The sequence below is a fragment of the Calypte anna genome, chromosome 2, assembly GCF_003957555.1.
Source record: "Calypte anna isolate BGI_N300 chromosome 2, bCalAnn1_v1.p, whole genome shotgun sequence".
Classification (NCBI taxonomy): domain Eukaryota; kingdom Metazoa; phylum Chordata; class Aves; order Apodiformes; family Trochilidae; genus Calypte; species Calypte anna.
Window position 1 is genome coordinate 47326450 of NC_044245.1, and position 21336 is coordinate 47347785.

Genomic DNA, 21336 nt, shown 5'->3' on the forward strand with positions numbered 1-21336 from the left:
TGGAAGAATGGGGTTGTTCAAGAAAAAAGAGGTTCTGAGGTGACCTTATAGCAGTTTCTCAGTACCTGGAAGGGGGCCTTACAAGAAAGCTGGGGTAGGAATTTTTGTATGGGTGTGTAGTGAGAGGGCATAGGGCAATGGTTTAAAACTTGAAGAGGGGAGATTTAGATTAGCTATTAGGAGTAAACCCTTTAAGATGAAGGTGGTAAAGCACTGAAACAGGTTGCCTAGGAAAGCTGTAGATATCTCCTCCCTGGAAGTGGATGGGCCCTTGAGAAACCTGGTCTAGTGGAAGGTGTCCCTGACAGGGAGAGGGGCATTGGAAGCAGTTGATTTTTAAGGTCCCTTCCAACCCAAACCATTGTCTGATTCTACAAGGGGCTAATTAAATATCACTTCTTTCCATGTTGCAGATGGTAACTGTTATAAATTTCACCACTGTTTTCAAAAATTTGGGTATGGATTTAACAATTGTGGATACCCAAAATTTATCAGTGATTGCTGCCTCAAATGGACAGAATAGACAGTCAGGTCTTGTTTTGGTATGATTAGCCTCACTCTCTGCCCCTGTCCATTTCAATGAAACTGACAATTTGCATGACCTGAGAGGCTGGTCTATACATTTTTACATGCCACTGTGGCTAAAATTGAGGTTAGATAAACAGTACAGTAAAATAAGGATACAGTCAGCAAAAGTATGTTAAAAGAATTATTTGTCTTTTGATTCAAATTCACATGGGAGGTAATTAAACAAATAGCCTCCTTGATGTTTAGCTGTGGGGAGAGGAAGCCAATGAAAAAAAATCTTCACTTATAACTGACCTTTTCTCTAAATATGTGCCCTTTTCTTCCTGCACACAGCAGAAATACATATATTCAGCTCAGTGAAACTTTGAGGGGGAGGCTGTGGTGAAATAGAGAGTCAGATTCCACCCAGCAGAAAGTCAGTACATTAACGTGAAAGTCTGTCAAAATAGATTACCCTGGCCAAGGGTCTTCCAAGGAATGTTCTTAAATGCTAACATTATTCGATTGTTACAATCCTTTCCCCTCTAGCCTCTACCTCAAAATGCACCTCTTTTATTATCTCAGGCTTGTAGTGAAATTTCCTTAGCATATATCGTTCTAATACCACCAACTCAGGTTTCTGCCAGTCTTAGCCCCGGAAAGTTTAAGTTACTATTAAAAAAATCATTGGTTAGACTTTTGTGAAGAGTAGTAGATATTGTGAAGGCTAAAACATTAGTGGTTAGCAAGCACTAAAACTTTGGGCCTTCTAGAACTTCTGGGAGAGTTAAAATGAAAAACAAAAAATCCCCAGGAAGTTACCAACATCCTGTTGGGGAAACAGTTCAGAAATATACAGATTGTGAACAATCCTGACTTACTTCAGCTTAGGCTACAGTGGGTTAATGGTTATTGAGGCCTAGTTACACGTTACTAAAAATGAGCTGATGGGAAAGAGATAACTAATTGGCAGCGGAAGAGAAAAATAATTATGTGAGAAGAGTGGTTCTGTGAGAATGGAATGTGTAATTGGAATACAAAGCCACCTGCATGATATGATTGTGTAAACAAGGCTTCTCTATATAAATGAGTGCAAATTATTAATAAATGATTTCACACACAGAATCACAGAATCCTAGGGGTTGGAAGGGACTTCGAAAGATCATCTAGTCCAACCCCCCCTGCCAGAGCAGGGCCACCTAGAGTACATCACATAGGAACGTGTCCAGACGGGTTTTGAATGTCTCCAGTGAAGGAGACTCCACAACCTCCCTGGGCAGCCTGTTCATACGATCATATTGATGTGTACATGGAATCCTTAAGCCTCCTCAGACTTTTTTCCCACAAACATCCCTCTCTAAAGTCCCATGAAGAGGCTCATCTTGCATTCCCTTTGATAGCTGCCATTTTTTTGGTTGAAAAAAAACCAAAACCAAACCAAAAAGCTAGGTCACGTGCCAGTCTCTACAGAACTTCTTGGAGGTGACTAGTAATTTGACAGTGCTAACTTTGTACTTTGACTTGTAGCTGTTGAGAGATTCTCGCATCTGTGGTTCAAGAGAACTGAAAGTTTTATAAAAAATTTTGCATATACATGTAGCAAGACGAACCTCTTTTAGGGCATGGCGCTTCAAGGTCCAACCAGGTGTTCCAGAAGAGACTCATGAATAGTGCTCTGAGCCTATAGCCCTCAGGGTTGACTAGCCGGGATCAGTGCTGTTGCTCCGAGAGCGACTGACCTCTCTGCTGGCTTGCTCAGGAATGAGCTGAGCCTGTGGCTTTGAGCCTCACCTTTTATTGGCCTCCTAATCCTGCTCATGTGCACTTGGGGCCTGCCCTAATCAGGCACAGGTGGGCTTAACACAAGCTCATGCTCACTCCCTGGCAATTAGTGGCACCTGGTTGCCTCATTTCACTACAAATACACACTCATTTGCTCATCATAGCATAATCTACCAGTCCCTTTGGTTGTATCAATACACAAAATTATACTGTTGTCACTGAACATATACTTCAGTAATTTAATAGAAACAGTGTAAATCCTATAAAATATATATCTCTATACTTAGAATACTTTATTTCTACTTAGCTGAAATCTGCTCATAAACAGCTAAAATAAAATTCAAGCAAAAAGTTAATTAAGAAATAATCAACAAATCTGGTCTCGTCACTCATTGTTTTCTCCCTTGTTTGACTAAACTGTGTTAAAGTCCAGCATAGATTTAAAAAGTGGTTTTGCTCTTGGAGGAGAGATTGCCCTAGATTAATACCATCAGAATAGAAAGAAAACGCTACAATCAATTTTTCCAACACCATTTTCTAATTAGCTCACCCTCAAAAAGGAGGCAATGGCCTTGTCTATGGGAATGGAGGTGTTCTACCACAGTGGCCTATGACATATTTTCCAGATGGTGGTCTTGGCCACTTTAACTAAGACAAAATAGCTACTACTACGCTTAAAACATAAACTCAGTATGCAAGTAATTCTTATCACTTCAGAAAAAAGTAGTTACAGAAAATGGTGCAAAAAATACTAGCTCCATGTACATATCTAATAGGGGATGGAAATTCCCTTCTGAAAGAAAAATACTTCAGCGCTTTTCCAGCCAGTCCACAATGAGTACAAGGCTATTTTTTTAAATCGTCTTCCCTGTTTTTATTGCACATGACATATTACATTGTACTGGATAGTGTACGGTGACGAGAAATTCCCTGCTTATTTAATTGTGATCCTTCAATGAATTTGAAAGGGAGTGCTTTATTTCCATTTCTTTAATTTACTAGTTCTTTAGCTGATGATTTTATTAACCCTTGTATTTGAGAACTGATGCTTAACAAAAAAGAAGATGAAAAAAGGCCTTTGGCAGTATTGTGAAGGCCTGGAACTGAATAATGCACTTTAATAATGAGGGATAGAGCTATGGCTTTTGCTGATGGCTGTGACCGGCTCTGTGACCTGATTATGTCGCAGAGTGTCAGCAGCTGAGACACTACAAAAGAGAGCGCATCCCATCAAATCTATCTCCATTGTAATCACTCTCACTGCTGAGAGGCTTGTTAGGAGCAGGGAATCCATCAGGCCTCATTAGCACCATTTACCATCAAGAAGCTCAGAGAGCAAACGTGTACTCTCTCATCAGAATAATGAGAACCAAAGTACTCGTATTATCTAACCGGATCAACAATGCCCCTCTCTAGATAGTTTTCTGAGCTACTTGTGGAAAACAACTCTCAAAAAAATAGTTGTTTTTTGTTAATTGCCAGGGTGGAGCTGTGCAGAAGCTTTTTCATGTATGGAAGGTTTTCATGTATAAAGAGCAAGGCATGGGCACCATGAAGCCCTCCAAGGGAATTCTTATATTATATTGATGACATCTCAAATTCACCATTAAAGTGCTTACTGTACAGTTACACAACACTTAGGTTTTCCTTTTAACCTACCACGAAATAGAACATATTGCCCTCTTTAGCTACAAAACAATTCATAATGCCAGCTCTTACCATAATACTTTTTGACTCTTTATGCTAAAATGCTATTTTTCAATCGCTGAATTCGGATGTATTTTTCTCGTTGTAGACAATTCCCATCTTTCCAAAAACCTAACTTAGAATCCATAGCTAAAATGTATTTCACCCTTTTGAAGTTAAGGGACTTGAATAAATGCAATTGTTGACGATTAAACAGTATGTTTTAGCCAAGTAGAAAGTTGGCTTGCAAACAGCACTTATGGAAACAAAAGCATCAAACTTCCTGCCATATTTCTGTGGTTCATCTCCTTACAAAGACTAAGAAAACAGCCAAAATACACATTTAATGTACTTAACAGACATAGTAAAACCCACTCAAAACTTCTAATATTTTCTTTTATTTGCAGTAACAGAGCAAAAAAATGTCTCCTTACTGCATCTCTGAAGAAACCAAGTACAGCAATGGCACTGGGATCCTACTGTAATGGAAGCCTGAAGCTGAGCAGGAAGACAGCATCTTTTTGAAATCAGTGTATTTACTGGAGTCCAGCACTTCTGTTGCCTTGCCCTTTAAATTTAAGCTATGAAAGAGCCCAGTCTTGCAAACACTTCCTGGAAAGCACTGAGGTCAAACAGAATGTAAGCAGCCTTATTATGGGCCAACAGCTCTTCATAACATGCCTCTGAAAATGAAAATTTGATTTAGAGTTCTCTACCTGCACTATATCAAATTAATCAGGTGATGTAATAATATTATTCCAATAGATTAGATCTTTTTGCTGTAGTGGTCTTGAGGACCTGTGGCAATATGCTTCATATTGTTACCCAAAGCAAAAGAAAAATTATCATACTGTAACTGTGAATTCAATAATTAAATTACCAAGAAGTATGCTATATAAATATTTTTAATATATATAATTTTATTACTGTGGTTGTAAGAACTCCTTGGCTACTGGGAATTAAGGCCATGCCATATGTCACTTAAAAGATCATTTCCCTAAATTTGCCATAGGATCTTGTATTTGACCTATAGCTCAACGTCTCCAGGGATTAGTGATCACCATATATCTAGGTAGACAGATGGACATTTACAAGCCCTGAATTTCTATGAAAGAAGCAGTGCATCATTACAGAGATTGCACATACAAACAGCCTGGCAAGTCATACAGCCTTATACTTGTAGGATTGAATTTTGGGTGTGAAACTTGAACTTGCAACTCTTTGAAGGGGGCAATTTTCAAAGGGCAGATTCTTAACATATCATTGAAATCTGGCTCCATAACGAGTTCAGGCAGATCACTCAGAAATGGAGTATCCCAAATTACTAATTACTTACACTCCCAGTTTTGAAGAAAAACACATTTCAGTTCTTATTGAGTTGCTAGAATTTTGTTAATTTGCAGGAAATGTAATTTAATTTGTGGACTGTCATTTATTTATACCGCATAGTCCTGTTCTGTGGACAAATAACTTCAGAAGTGTGCTCAAAGCAATATGGATTTATGATGAATATTATTAGAAAAGGTTGTTATATCACATGTTTATTATCAATATTTATCTATATTGTGGTGAGGTCTGCAGTACTGAGTATAAGCAAAGGAACACTTGTAAAAACGAGTTAGAAAGAGACAGCCCTTATTTAAAAGAGCTAGTCAAACAGATAGATTGTGTAATTTTATCCAACAATAGAGAAGATTCTTCCTTTCTCTTCTCTGTCTCTGCAACTTGCAGAATTATTGGACTCTACATTATGTGTGGAATAATCAAGACTCAGCCTGAGGGAATCTATATTTTCATTCAGTGATATCTTCCCAGCAGTATTTTTTTTAACCATACAATGAATGGTCCTACTTTGCTTATGTTTATGGCAGTGAACATGTAAAGGAAAAACTATCAAAAACCTAATCTGGGTTTGTATCTTCAGCTCTTACCATGAGCATCTTTGGTACCAAGTGCCTCATGTGAGTGGAGATTGTGAGCCTTTTCTGGAGCACAGATAGAAACAAGCAGGTTTTTAGGCTGGAGCTGATCTGACTATGAGTTATCGGTATTATAACCAACTTTTCTTCCAAACCAATACCCCATCCCTCCAGAAATCTTAATAGGCTTTTGAGAGCCTCCATTTAAAGCTGGCTGCATAAAATGATCCTTTGATGAAAAGGGATTGAAACAAGGGTTAAAGTAGACATTGAAAGGTTATTGTAGAGGGCACATTGTTCATACAATCCTCCTTTAATATGTGTGGTGTGCACCTGCGATAAGATGATTCATTAGATAAGGCCTCACTTTGACAAGCTCCATCGTTCAACCCTCGGCGTAGTGATGGAACAATTCTGCACCCACCCAGTAAATATAACAAGGTCAGCATTTTTTTTCCCTGGGACTTGGATGGTTACAGTGAAGCTCAGGATGCATCTTTGTTCATGTGTTATGTGAAAAAAATGGGGTCCTATGAAGTGTTGTCTTTTATTTTCTAATGGGCCCCCCCCAAAAAATAACATAGTGGTAGGAAATCACCAGGAATAAAACTGCTCTTGGAGATTTTTCCCCACAGTAAACAGTAAGAGTAGAAACCAAACTTTAGATTCACATAATATCTAAGCTGCATCATTTCAATAAACGTTTACCAGGGTCTAACATCTGCATAAGCACTATGGATATCACCATATGTCCAGTTTGTAGCATTTAGAATAATGACATTCAAATTACTCAGTTACCAGGTCCAGTCATAAGTTGTATTGACAGAATTGGTCCAGTGACTTTACATGAAATAAGTAGTTGTGTTAATTTTAGTCCTAGTAAATGCAATAAAGAATGACAGTGGGCACAATTTGAAAGCTACTGAAGCATGTGGCATTGTGGAATTATTTATATATAAATATATGGATTCAGATGTCCTTCTCTGTGCATCTTATAAAGAATAAAACTGAAAGTTTGCAACAAAGGAACATCTCAAAAACGCATATAACGCATAATCTCTCTCTTAGACACACCAGAAATATTGTTCAAGTTTCTGTTTGGAAGATTTTCTTTAAAGCAAAAGTTTCTCCCAGTTTTGCATTACAGACTGGCAGACTCATTGCAAATTTCTGTACTTAGTCAATTAGCAAATGACTAAGTCATCCAGTTAAATCCATCCCAGATCCTTGATTATGTTGCAAGTTATGTTTCTTTTCTTAAAATATTTAATATCTTTTTAGAAATGAAATCATACAGAAATGTCACAGTATGCAAAAAAGTGTGGTCTTACTGTCACAGTGGCACTTTAATACAGTGGTCTGTTATTAGGCACATACCAGTGGAAGAAGAGAGTTGGTATATTTATTAAGAATCACAGAGTTGCTAGACTTTTAAAATACCATATTAATGGGCTATTGTGATCTTTTCAAAAGGTTGAATTAAAATAAAGCAAACCCTAAGCCTTTTCTGGCTTGAAAACACTTTCTAACAGCTCCTAACTTCCTCCCAGTTCTCAGATTTTCCATTTCTTACCTTGTCTGGCAATCAATATTTATTTATCTTCAGTACGTGCACTTTTAAATTGCTGTCATACAAGCGGAACTCATTTTTGTCCCAAGATCAGCCTGCCATCAGAATTCACTGTTTGCTCCATCTTCTACTCACCTGTCCTTGTGCATTAGTGACGAGTTGGCCTGTGACCCCTTGAAGACTGGAGAGAGCATTGCCAAAGGCCTGGGAGCTTGCTATTGAGCCCATGGCTGCTGCTGCTGCAGCCGCTGCTGCTTGACTTGCTAGTGGATTATTAACCAGCTGAAAAAAAAAAAAAAAAAAAAAAAAAGAGAGAGAGAGAGAAAGAAAAGATCATGGTGAAACCTCTGATAAACACAGAAACACAGAGTGTGAACTGGATAACATAAAAGTGATTGTGCTAAAGTAAAATCTGTCTACTCCGAGAGCTTGAGTAGTTTTGAGAGGTTCTTATTTCAGAGGCTTTGCTGTCTCTGACAACAAATGTTTTTTTAAAAAGCCAGAGGACATTCCACGTTAATATTGAAGAATCAAAGTCTCTTTTTTAACCCTTTGTTCTTGTTTTTTGGTTTGTTTGGGTTTTTCTTTTAAAGACACAAGTGTAGCACCCAGCCTAATCCCGCTGTAAATTATCGGTGAAAGATTAGCATTTGGTCTGAATGGGAGTGGGATATTTACTTGGGAATATTCAGAGCGGAGACTATTTTACTAATGACCCAAGAAATGAGAGAAACCTGCAGAATCTTTTCATGTACATCATTAAAGAATTGGTCTCGATACCTAGAGAAATCCCAGCAGAGGACTCAGCCCTGTGATTAAGTTCACTAGAAATCAACTAAAAATTCAAAATTAATTTCAAAATATGATACTAAGCAACTTCTTGCTTCTCAGCAGTAAATTGCTAATTGCAGGACTCATTAATTTTCATGAACTGAGTTGTACTGCCCACTTCAGTCGATTCTACCTGGGAGCTCCATATAAAGCACAGAGCAGAGTCATGGCTTTCACCTACGGAGATTATGGGAAGGCCTCAGAGGGACACTCCTAGCAGCACTCGGATTTAACAAACATACAAACTGTGTGCCTCTCTGTCAGAATCAAATGTCCTCTGGGAGATGGCTTGTTCACTGTATTATTGTGAAGTGTGTATTTCCTCATCCTTTTCTGAGAATAGACAAATCTTGAACCAAGCGCACAGCGGCAACTGTGAAAACAAAACCAAACCAATAAAAAATACGGGGAACCATCATCACTGGGGCTGCTGTCCTGAGAACAATCAAACAGACAGACTTCAACAGGTTGAAAACATATTTTAGAGTGGGTTTGACCCCTAAGAATCATTGCATTTTAGCAGGGCTTTAAAAAAAACCCCACATTAACAAGGTACAGTAGCCAGAAATTCAGGGAGGAAAAATGTCCGGGAACAGCTAAGACATTTTTCCTTAGGCTGAGGTGAAAATGCTGAAACTAACTCAGTACAGCGTAATATTTGAGCAAAAATTAGTAGGAGTCCTAAGTCCTTAGATGACAAGTAAATTATCAGTCCTGTAGAAATGGAAAGTCACAGACACCAGTAAGGGTTGTACTCCACAGACAAGCTCTGCTTTAAAATAGGCTATAAAAAATTAATCAGTGATTAGTAGATGTTTTAAGCATGTTACAGATATGAGTAGTGTGTATGTTATAGATATTTAGAAGCTCATCAGTAGAAGATGTCAGATATGGTTATAATCTGTGCTTATAAGAAACCTACTTGTCTGTTGGATGTTGCAAAATCTACAAGAATTGATTGGTCATACATTATAACAGCTATTAATCATTCATTAGCCCTTCATGAAGTATTTATAAATGGAACCTTGATATAAAGTGTTGCCTAAAGGGGCACCTTGGGCACATCCAATCCCTCTAGAAATTGTAAAGTAAATAACTAAATAAAGATTAGTAGCAATGCTGGACAGAAAAGGTGACATAATTGCAGGAAATATTTTGATTGGGAAAAAAATGCTATATGAATCTCTAAAACCTGTCCATGCCATCTGAGGGCAGGAAAATCAAGCAGGAATAAAACACAAAGGGGGAAATGGCAATGACTGTAGCAGTCCTGATCAGCTGTGAAGAAACTGGGAATAGTCACAATGACCAAGGTAAAGCTCCATCCCGGAATGCAGAGTGGAAGCAATTCCACTGACTTCTCAAGGTGCAAGCACATGCACTCCTCAGTGACTTGGGTGCCTGAGCACAGCAGCCTAATGCCAGATAACAGAACAGATAAATTTGTCAGTTTTCTACTCAAAACAGTGACAGAAGCTGATAAACCCTTCCTCCATGGGACTTCATGGGGCAGCACTGGGACTTGGAGTAATAATTCCTTTGTAGTGGTAAATATTCGGAGAAGAAAGGGGCAGTCGAAGACTTTCAGAAAAGACCTTTTGCAATCTTACTAGAAATCCATGAGTTACTGCATCTCTAATCCTACAGCCTCTGACTGCAGGTCATCATCTTTGCATGGTTACCTGACATTACCTAATGAACTGCACCAGCTGCTTTAGTTTATGGCTTCACTTGCATACAGAAAGAGTTACCTGGGGACCATAAGTCAGTTGTGAATCTGGAAACTACAAAGGGTTAAAACCTCCTAAAAATCAGACTATCACCTGCTAGAATCTCCTTTGTGGTTTTCTTCAGTTTTCAAAACCTGTATATTTTCAAATACGACAATAAAATTTAATTATACCAAACCCTGGAGACACTCAGGATTGCTTTCAGTTGCATCACAGAGATAAGCTACTTATTAAAAATGATGGCAGGGGCTATGATATGCACAGGTACCCTGGGTAGTGCCATGTTCCAGGAAAAATCACAGTGAATGGGCCAACTCATAGTGTAAGAGACTTCCAAGTGCATATAAAAACATCCCTATCTCTTCAGAAGTCTGATTAAAAATAAGAAGAGCTTTTCTTTATTTTTTTTTTTTTGAGTGCTTTGAGAAGCTGTTGACTGCAAGTTACACTGTATTAAAGTGACCCCATTTTTATTGTATGCAAATTGTAGCTGGAGAAATATACTTAATTTCTTTATATTTGGACACTGAGGTAACCACTAATACATCTTGCTTTTATTTTAATAAGAAAATTTCTGATTTTAGAGGTTTATGCCATTTCTCAGCACAGGCCGGATCCCTGAGAACACTTCCTGGAAATATTAAAAATATGTTATGAAATAACCCACAAAGGGCTCTTCCAATTTTGTTTCTGTATTTAAATAATTATTTAATTTGGAAAGCTGAGACCTTTAGAGATGTTAGTTTCACTGTCCAAATTTCTGCTCCCACTCAAATCAGCAGGTAATACCAATCTTAGTTTAAAGTGACAGGCTGGCTCTCTGAAGGATGTTTCTGCTAATGACATGGTTATATGGGAGAGAATCTTTTAATAACTGAGTACCTTCAGAACATTTTTCTGACTTCCCAATGCTGAAATTTTAAAGGAAAAGGATATTAAAGTTGCTCTGCTCTAACTCAATGTACAGCAGAAGTCGTTCCACTACAGCAAAGAGAACACACAAATAAAACCAACCTGTAAAATGATGGGGGTTGAAGACACAAAACTTACAAGATCCTAAAATTGTGACATATGAACTGATAGTTTCTGTGGTTAAGAATCAGCCTTCAAAAAGCAGAATTTCAAGAAAAAGGTGGTAGAGTCAATGCTGCAAGCAGTTTTCTTGAGCCACGAAATACTTTTCTTTTGGAGGGACATCCTCTTTTTTTTTTTTTTTTTTTTTTTTTTCAAAGCTAACTTAGCATCTCAGTGAACTTGCTGTGAGAAACCTATCAAGCATTCATATATTGTTGAATATAAGATTGGATTTCATACCCTAGATAGTAATTTTACTTTTCTTTCTAAAGGGCATGTGCTACTGAACTTTCATTCCCCTGGTCTGGAAATGAAAGACCCAGTTTTACTCATTACAATATCACTCATTCAACAAACATAAAGAAAAAACAATAGGTATGACTGATGAAATAAGGAACCAAGACATTTCAAGATTCCGGAGCACCATATGAAAAAATGTGCCTGTAGCCTGAAAGGTAAGTTCACTTTATGCAGTTCCAGTATAAGAAAAACATTAGGAGCTTTCTAAAGGACTTGTGGGAGAGATACACTATCTGAATGAAGCAATAGGGAATGGAGTGATACATTCTGGAGTCACAGCAGAAATAATTTCATTTTACAAAACACTATTCATGTTTTTCTGGAAAGCTGTTTTTTAAAAAAATCACAATCGTGGACATCTCCAAGAGATGAAATTAGTGCAGAAAAGCAGTATAATTGATTAGAAACCAAGAGATCCTCAATCTCTTCTCAGACAATCCTCTCTGTAAGGAACATCACACGATTAGATCAGCTACTGAGAGTGTTTGCCGAAACCAATGCTTTTCAAGGGAAAACTGGAAAAATCTTTTGGCTTAATTAAATCTAAAAGTTGAGAAGAATTCAGCAATGGCTCTCAATCAGAAACACATGACATTTTTCTTTTCTATCCCGACTAAATGAAAAATTATCACAGAAATGAGGTTTTTATTAGGATGGCATTTGGTTTTGTAGGAACTTATAACAGAGAATCTATGTGATTTTAATCTATGTTTAGAGTATAAGAGAATTACACATTAAAATCCAGTAGGTTTTATTCTCATTTTTTCATAGTGGCTAGTGATATAGATTCTGGGTAGTAGTCACTTGGGCTTAAGGCCAAAAATACTGTTCCAATGTGAGCACAGACTTCTAAAGATGTTCTGCCACCTTTGTCACTACTGTGACCAGCATTATCAGCTATACTAGGTGCAGATGGCAAGGTTTTGGTATCAGAGGATCTGTAGACAAGGAAGGGGAAAAAGAGTGAAAACATCAAAGGGAACACCACAGTCAGAGAAAAGAGGAAGAGATGCTCCACAGCAGAGCAGTTATTACCCCACACTGAGGAAGATGAGTATTTCCTGATGAGAGCTATGATCCATGGAGAGCCCAAGCAACAGCAGGGGAAAACTGTGAAGAGGAAGGAGCAGCAGAGAGGAACTGTTCTGGACTGAACAGAGGCTCCCACTCTGTTGACCCAATGCATCACTGGGGTGGGTAGAAGAGTCAGGAGTGGAGATAAGTCCAGGAATTTGAGAAGAAAGATGTTGGTTTTTAATGTTTGTCTTTTTGTTTATCACTAACTGAATCTATTTTAATTGGTAACAAATTATTTGTCCCTGAGTTAAGTCTGTTTTGCCCACAACACTGACTGGTAATCATTCTTTCTTTCTTGACCCATGATCCTTCTCATTGAATTTTCTCCCTCAGCCCACTGAGGCAGCAAGTGAGCAGCTGGGTGGGCACCTGGCTGTGAGACAAAGCTAATCCACCACAACATCCCATTCCAGTAACTGTAGACTATATCTAACAACAGCAACACGAAAGTGTCCTCAGTATCTGGAATGCACAGAAGCACAGCATTTCAACCGAGATACCCATGTGCTTGGTTTCTAATCACAAACAAATTAGATGCAGAAGTAGTTTCCCTGTAAGTTCCTAGTGGCTCATCTGGAAATTTTTTTAAAAAAATTGTTATATTCCTAATTATCTTCATATGCATAAATACCTTCTACTAGTTGATAGCTCCTTTGGACCTATATTAAATCCCCAAATCCCTGAAGGAATTTTTAAAAAGACCCTGGAAAGACTACTTCAACTTAATCCTGGGAAAGCACAAATACCACAGGGATGAGTGCCAAATAAATGTTTGCAACAATCAACAATAAGAAGACCACTTAGCACTTATATAGAATTTTGCAGCCAAAATTTTCAACTATGGCAGCCTGAGCTCTGCAGGTTTAATCTATTTTTTAGGGTCTTAAGTATAAAAATGTTGAATTGTCAAGAAACCTGTGAACATAAAACTAAAGATGCTAATTTTATCACAAAAGATGTTATGATCAAATATTCTGGAAACACTGCATACTTCAGATTTCAGTTACAGACCTTTTAAAAAAAGTTTGACCCTTCCCTCCCTTATTTTTAGTTAATATAATAGGATAATTACATCATTTTAACTCTTAGAATTGAACAGGGTAAATCGTGCAATAAAATGGCTGTCATAGAGCCTAATCATGCATAACTCTTTGAAAACATGCCCCGGCAGGCAAATGTTTGAAACAACCCCCAAATTATGAAAAAAATAAAAATATCTGTCAACATTTGTTATTTGTACAGTGCTGGGATAAGAGCAACCTATGAACTATACCATGTAGATAAAATATCCAGACCCATCCAAAAATGTCTGGTTATTTCAAAACTGCACAGGTGTTTATTTACAAATAGTTGTAGATGGTAAGAGTCCCAAATAGACTGCTCAGATGGACATTTTAGTCTGTGTATCAGATATTTATGTTGCAGAATACAACGCAGAGACAAGGATATTGGAGAATTTGAAAGCACTGACTTGCCAGGGACACTGACAATAGCTGGTTCTCACAGATACTTAATCTGCTCATTATATACATTTTTTGTGGTTGAGCTATTTGCTGTCTAAATCTATGCCAAATTTTCTATCAGCAATAAGTACTGATAACAGTATCACTGATGTGACATGACTTGATTCAATGCAAAGCGACGCGACCTGAGGTGATGGGAAGCTCAGTGCTCATGTACTCCTTGATATGACATGGATAGAGGAGGATGCATGAAATTTCTCACAGTATCTTTGTAAACAAGGTGCTGCTGGTCAAATTAGAACCATTCTAAAAAATTAGGATAACAATTTACAAAATTAAAAAAGGTACATTTTTAATAGAGCCATGGAAAAGCAAAGAAAGAGCAGACATTATTCCCAGACTTCTAGGATCAAACTATTTGGAGACATGAATAACAAAGGATACATTAGGGCATGGACAAGTGGAAACCACCCCAGCCATTTTCATTTCTGCTTTATTAGGTACAGAACTAAAGAGGAAAAGAAAACTAGAGCAAATGGATCCTGTTTGAATCTAATCCTACAAGATAAATTAAATCAAAGTTTAGCCAGGGTCTTATATGTTTACCAAGAAGAAGTGTGAATGTATTTAAATACATTAAATATATTTAAATATAAATCACTACAAAGAGTAGCTTACTGACTCCTTTAGCAGCAGGTCAGTTCTTACAGACCATCTACAGATTCAAGCCCTGCAGGTTCCTGGCTGGCCACATATTTTACTTACAAGTATAACATGTTCCAGATCCATGCAAGTTGGCACACACTGTTCCAGGTTTTACTTAAACAGAGCCATGTTGGTTCTGTTTAGTCTGGTTAGTTACCTTTATGTTTATGCAGTCCTTAAAATACATACAACTGCTTGTTTTAAGTGTGATGTAAACATTGTAGACAAACACCCTCACCTGACTTGATGACATTTTGCATCACTACTAATCATAAATTGTATTTGGGCTCCTAAGAGAGGAAAGAGTACTGACAAATTTGTCTGAATTCTCTAATTTGCTGAAGGAGTTCCCATGTGTAGCAAGAATGAAAGCAGAGAGCATCTCTTAAAGTTTCTGAAAGGGGCTGCAACTCATCTAATTTCAGGTTGATTAGTTCCTCAGTTACTGTGTTTGTCTATTTTAGAATGATTTATCTGGCTTCTGAAAGATGGTTTCCCCACATGAAAAATGGTTACTTCAGGGCTCTCTTGCTGCTAAAAAAATGAACTCTTATCAAAAGGAAATTGCCATCTGTCTTCTCGGATAAGAGCCCAGCACTTGGGTCTCAGAGATCTAGCTTCTGTAGAAAGTGTGTCAACTATTTGACACAACATATTAATCTCCTTTATCTAAAACATTTATTTACCTTTAGTTTGAGTGTTTCAATGGCTTGTGCTCATATAAATATGACCATTAGCAAATGTAAATGTTAAAAATGCAACATGAAGACACACCATGATAATATGATACTTCATGTTGGGTTGTTGAGAGAACATTTCTGAAACAGTTTTGGTTTACAGTACAACGTGAAATTTTAGTATTCATGCCTGGAAGTGTCTATTGGATATTCATATTAAAAATCAGACTTTTAGATAGAGACTTTTGGTTTTGCGATTTGATGAATAAATCCTGATTAATACTTAGGGACATATTGCTGACTGAGAAGACATAAGGCATCTTGAAAAATTCTAAGCCAGCTGCTGTACAAAGATTCTCATTTTTGGAGCTGAAAACACATCTCAATACCTTATTTGCAATGTAATAGCATCACCAAATAGGTCTGCATGCATGTAACCCAAGTGCTTACATTGAAGCCCCACTGACTTGAATGTGAACAAGATAGAATCTGAAAATGGAATTATGTGGAACTTTTTCTTTTCTATGCTTTCAGCTCCAAACTTGGCCTTACTAGTTGCACCAAACTGACACAAATTGAAGAATGATACAGATGGCTCCTGAGTGCAGTGAAAGGACCACTGGCAAAGCTATGTCAGTCTAAAATCCAAATACAGTTCTGAGTCCAGGTGCCTAACAAAGCTGGATGGATTTATTGTCTGCAATTATTTCAGTTCCCTCAAAAGGCAAAATGACATAAATCCCATAATTGTGTTAAGTTTAAGAAACCTGTTTTTCATGGTTGGTTTGGTTGCTTTTTTTTGAGAATATACGAGATATCAAATCACTTGAGACACCAATTTTAATTAGACATTTGAGTTTTTCTGAAATTTCAGTTTACAAAGTGAGATATGAGAACTGTGAACAAAGCTGAAGGAAGCATTTAATTTGAAAACCATGTTTATAATAAAATAAATATTAGGGCTGAGTGATAGGCACTTAAACAAGAAACCTGACTGGAAGTGTGTGAGGGGAGAGGGTATGCAATATAGGATTCCTGGGGTCCCTAAGCAAGATCATGGAATCATAGAATCACAGAATAGTTTGGGTTGGAAGGAACCCTAAAGATCAACTAGTTCCAGTCTCCCTGAATGGGCAGGGACACCTCCCACTACACCAGGTTGCTCAAGGTCTCATCTACCCTGGCCTTGAACACTTCTGGGGAGTGAGCAGCCACAACTTCCTTGGGCAACCTGTCCCAGTGTCTCACCATCCTCAAACTAAAGGATTTGCTCCTAATTGTCTAACCTAAATCTCCCCTCTTCAACTTTTAAACCATTGCCCTTTGTCCTCTCACTACACACCCAAGTAAAAAGCCCTACCCCAGCTCTGTAGGATCCCTTCAGATACTGGAAGGTTGCTATAAGGTTACCTCGGAGTCTCCTCTTCCCCCACTTGCTCAGCCTGTCTTCATAGGAAAGGTGCTCCAGCCCTCTTATTATTTTAGAGTCTCTCCTCTGGACATGTTCAAGGAGCTCTGTGTCCGTATATTGGGAACTCCAGAACTGGACATAGCACTCAAGGTGAGGTCCCACAACAGCAGAGGGGAAGAAACACCTCCCTCGACTGGCTATCTATGTTGCTTTTCAACTCAGGACACATATTAAGCTTTTGGCCCACCACCATCCCCAAGTCCTCCTCAGGGCTCCTCTCAAACTGTATTCATGCATGGGATTCCCTCTACCCAGGTGCAGGACCTTGCACTTGGCCTTGTTGAACTTCATGAAGTTTGCATGAGCCCACTTCTGGAGCCTGACTGTCAAGGTCCCTCTGGATGGCATCCCTTCCCTCCAGTGGTTGACTTCACCACACAGTTTGGTGTTGTCAGCAAATCTGCTGAGGGGGCATTTGATTCCACTGTCCATGCAGCTGACAAAGATGTTAAACAGCACTGGTCCAAGTACTGACCCTTGAGGAACATCACTTATCACAGATATCATTTGGACACTGTGTGAAGATAATGTTGCCATATTTTGGGGGGTACTATTTTATTACGTTAGTGCAGTCCTGGTGCCCAGTGATGGGCTGGGAATGTGACATTGTTCAACTGTTTGCTCTTTGTGTGTCAACAGAGAGGTTACTGCTGATACTCTTTTTTACAAAGGCAGAGCAATGAACAGTTATGAGGCTGCACTTCCCCTCCTTGCAGCAGCAGTATGTGAGCATATTGCACCTCAGGTGGTAGAAACCTCCTGACACATTCACCTTTGGAAAGCTTAATTTGACTGTAAACATGTAAGAAGCCACTAGTTAACAGGACTGACTACAGCACTTCAAAGCCACTGTTAATACACACAAGACATCCACCCACTGTTCTCTTTATCACCAGTACATATGTAGATCTATGTCTTTCTCTGTACATAAATCTACATATAAGCTGGCAATGATTGAGTATTTAACATGCCAAAAATTGTATACTCAAGGTAGCCTCTACAGAAGAGGAAAGGCAGAAGTTGTAAAGCAGTCACACACAAAACATTTCCACAGAGAACCCTTTCTCCTCCCAAGTGCTTCTGTCTCATTTGGTGTCACCAAGAAATCTGTGCCCAAAAATGAGCTGCAAATCCTGCCTTGTGGGCAGCAGTGCCAGATTATGCTTACATGTGCTGCATGGGCTTTGCTCACCATCAGCCATGTGATTCTGTGTTCATGCTCTTCTGAGAGGTGTACAGAACATTTAATAGCTATTTTAAAATAATTGTTTTCCTTCATAATCCAGCCTTGTCCCACCTTTCCTGTGACTCCTCCCTAATATTTTTTTTTGGGGGTGGGTATAATTTTTTTTTCATGAGATTCTCTTGTTTTTACCTATTTGATTCTTTTTCTCTGATATCTCATCTCTGGTCTCGGCTACTTTTCTCATATCCTTCTGGATCTGGTTGCAAGTGGTTTTCCATATGGGAGTTCAGACAGAGCTGCAAAGGCAGCAGTAAATCTACTGTGTCTGTAATGCTGCCATATTAATTCCTAATCAATTTCAAACCTGTATTTGAAGCTCATATATTTCACCTCAGCAAAATCAAAATAACGTCAGGTTGCCAACAGCAAATGAAACTTGGAAATATAATTAAAAACATATAGGCTAGGAATGTATTGTTTCTGAGGCCTTTGCAATTGCCACTGTGCTAGGCACTATAAATTGATGGCAAGAGGGTATATGAAACTGAGATCCTCTTATAACAGAAGCACAGCTCCATATTGCTTGAGGTAACAGAAGAACTGCTGTTAGCTGAATGTGAGTGATGACTGAGAGTATAAACTGAAGAATTCTTTTCTTCTGCAAGGATCAATTCCAAAGTGGTTAAAATCTGAAGCTGAAGTCCTGCAAAGACTGCTTAAAGTTGGCCTGCATTGCAAGTCCTAATGCAGTCCTGGGAACATTCCAGAGAGTTTGTGTTAGTGTGTTCTGGTGACTGTGATTTTTCTACTTCACAGATAAAGATGCAGTGAGAGTTATACTCCATGTTATACATGTCATTGCATAAAACCACATGCAAATATTAATTTATCTCTGTGCTGATAGAACTGTATTTTTAACACAAATCATGACAAGATTTAGCTCATATCATTGTCTTTTTTTGTGTGTGGAGGCAAAATGTCAGAAATAATGCTTTTGCTATTATTCAGTATCTGCTACTGGCTGAATGCATAGCTGGGGTAAAGTCTAATTATAATTTCCAATAAATAATTTCCTCCATATTTATTATCAATGGCAATCTACTTGTAGACATTCAGCCAAGGAATTCTGCTATACGGGCAAAAATATGTACTATCTTTTTCAACAGCAGCTTAGCTTACAACCTGAATGTCTGTAGCTTTTTCATTAAATTCATTATTGCTTTATTGTACCTAGACTCTTGTTCTTCCATAAGGCACTGTCAATAGACAGACAGATGAATTTCTTCATGTTCTAAGTATTTTCTACTTTTATCTGTTGACCAGATTCACAAAATATTTATGGGCCCTGCAGCAATTCTTGTACTTTAAGAAACAAGGGATTTTTTTTTGTGCTAAAAATAACATATGTTCCAAGTTCTTGGTCTGATTCTAATTTCTCTCCACCAGAATATAAATCTGGTGTAATTTTAATGAGGTCAGCAGAGTTGAGATTGGCTAAAACAGAGGTAATTGCTCTCAGAATCGGTCCTTGCAGTTTCTTATTGGCTGCAAAACTACAATAAGGGGAAAATCATATTCTCACCTGAAGTACTAGAATTAGTTAGTTACACTGATATTTAATTGATACAAGATACATTCTCACCAAAAGCTTGATTTATTTTTTTTAAAATTAATTTCACTGTAAACTAGAGAAGCTATCCATTGAAGTCAGAAGTCAAACCAGCAGTGAAACTAATGGATTTATATTTTTGCAGTCTGAAAAATTCCCTTGTAACACCCTACTCATCCCCTCAAGAAAAATCCCAAAACAATAACAAAACACAGTTCAGGCAGACCTGGAATGAATAAAAAAGGAAAGTAAATAAATTAAAGATCACATGAAGCATTTCTTTCAGACCAATACGATTTCTTGAACGGAAATGTCAAATAGATCACCCTGACAGATGGGTGTTTTATAAAGAGAGAAAATAATTAATTTGAAATAAATAATTCTCACATGTATTTTTTCCAATCTCACTCATTTTGGTGTGGGAGAAACATACAAATGTTCCTAACTACATGCCCAAATATACCTTCAGTAAAGGTGCAGTCTGTAGGCCTATTTGCAGACATTGCTATTATTGGGTGCTACTGGTAATTCTGTCAGTAAAAGGGGTAAGACAAGGGTCAAAAATGTTTTTGCAAGCAACTCAGTCACACAATGTTGCTGTTGTAATGCATCTCCTGTGCATCACAAACTGTGATGAAGCCAGCAATTACAACAGGACTTTTCCACTATACCCATCACATTCACATTACTTATGCATGCATAAAACCAGTAATTACTATAAAATATGACATCTGTGCTGTTTGCTTTCCAAACTTAAAGCTGAATAAATCCCTTTGAAAGGAGAAATTTCACAGAGGGCGCTTGCGTGGTTTCCTACCATGCCAGGAGAAAACAGATAAACAGATTACCAGAAACAGGATGGCCTATCTTTAAATCCCTGTTTGCTGAACACAAACTGAGGGTGCAGTCATTTTGCATTGATTTTTTTTCCTCTTTCAAAAAGCAGCAGGCAGGTAGGAATTCTCTTAGGAGACAGACAAGGACTCTGATTTGCCAAAGACCTGGTGAACATCAGCCATCTATAAGGGGCAAAGAAGACCAACAGGATCAACAGCCTAAACTAACCCAGAAATTGTTACTTGTGCCTGGGTCCAGGAGCCAGTTTTTTTGGTTGTAGATAAGAGAGAAATCCAAGTGTGCTGAGGGGGAATTTTCTTTCACTCTCCTGAAGACCATTAGCTAGATGGGTATTAGCTTCAGGGAGGGAGGGACAATAGTCCATTTGGCACATTCGCTATAACTCAAGAGCTGCCTGACATTTCTGCTGGTGAATGGCACACTGAGGGCTAGCAGAAGGCTTCTTCTCCCCACTGGTCTGACAAACACCTAATTTAAAGCAGATTTACCTGATACAGTATTAGAAGTCCAAAATATTTCCTGACATTTCAAAGAAAATTATGCTGCTTATTTAAATCAATATCAGTGAAATCAGATCTCTCTGTTCGTTTCTAACTCATATTAATCCACAAGTAGTTCTCCTCCTAAGAGCCATCAATGAAACAGGTGGGAGTCCCATAGAGGCCAGCAGAATTGCACCAGTCTAGAGCAAGGCAAAATTCAGCTCATGGATGATGGCTGGTGAAAAATAAATCAGAAACTTTATGGATATTAAAACCAGTGTTAAAACAGGGTGTTTTATACAGTAATTATAAAGTTATTTCTCAGTAATTCAATCTACTGATGGTGAAAATATCTTTTTTATTGTTGCCTATGATGGCAATAATTCTCCCTGGCATCTGTAAAAGCAAC

General features: G+C 38.1%; 1 protein-coding gene across 2 annotated transcripts in view; it reads right to left on the reverse strand.

Annotated features, from left to right (window-relative positions):
- Positions 1 to 21336, reverse strand: part of POU6F2 (POU class 6 homeobox 2) — a 305013-nt gene that overhangs the window by 49402 nt on the left and 234275 nt on the right. For both annotated transcript variants that reach the window (XM_030445663.1, XM_030445664.1), the window contains one exon: positions 7600 to 7746. In XM_030445663.1, coding sequence (XP_030301523.1) covers positions 7600 to 7746 — 147 coding nt within the window. The remainder of the gene's footprint in view (positions 1 to 7599; positions 7747 to 21336) is intronic.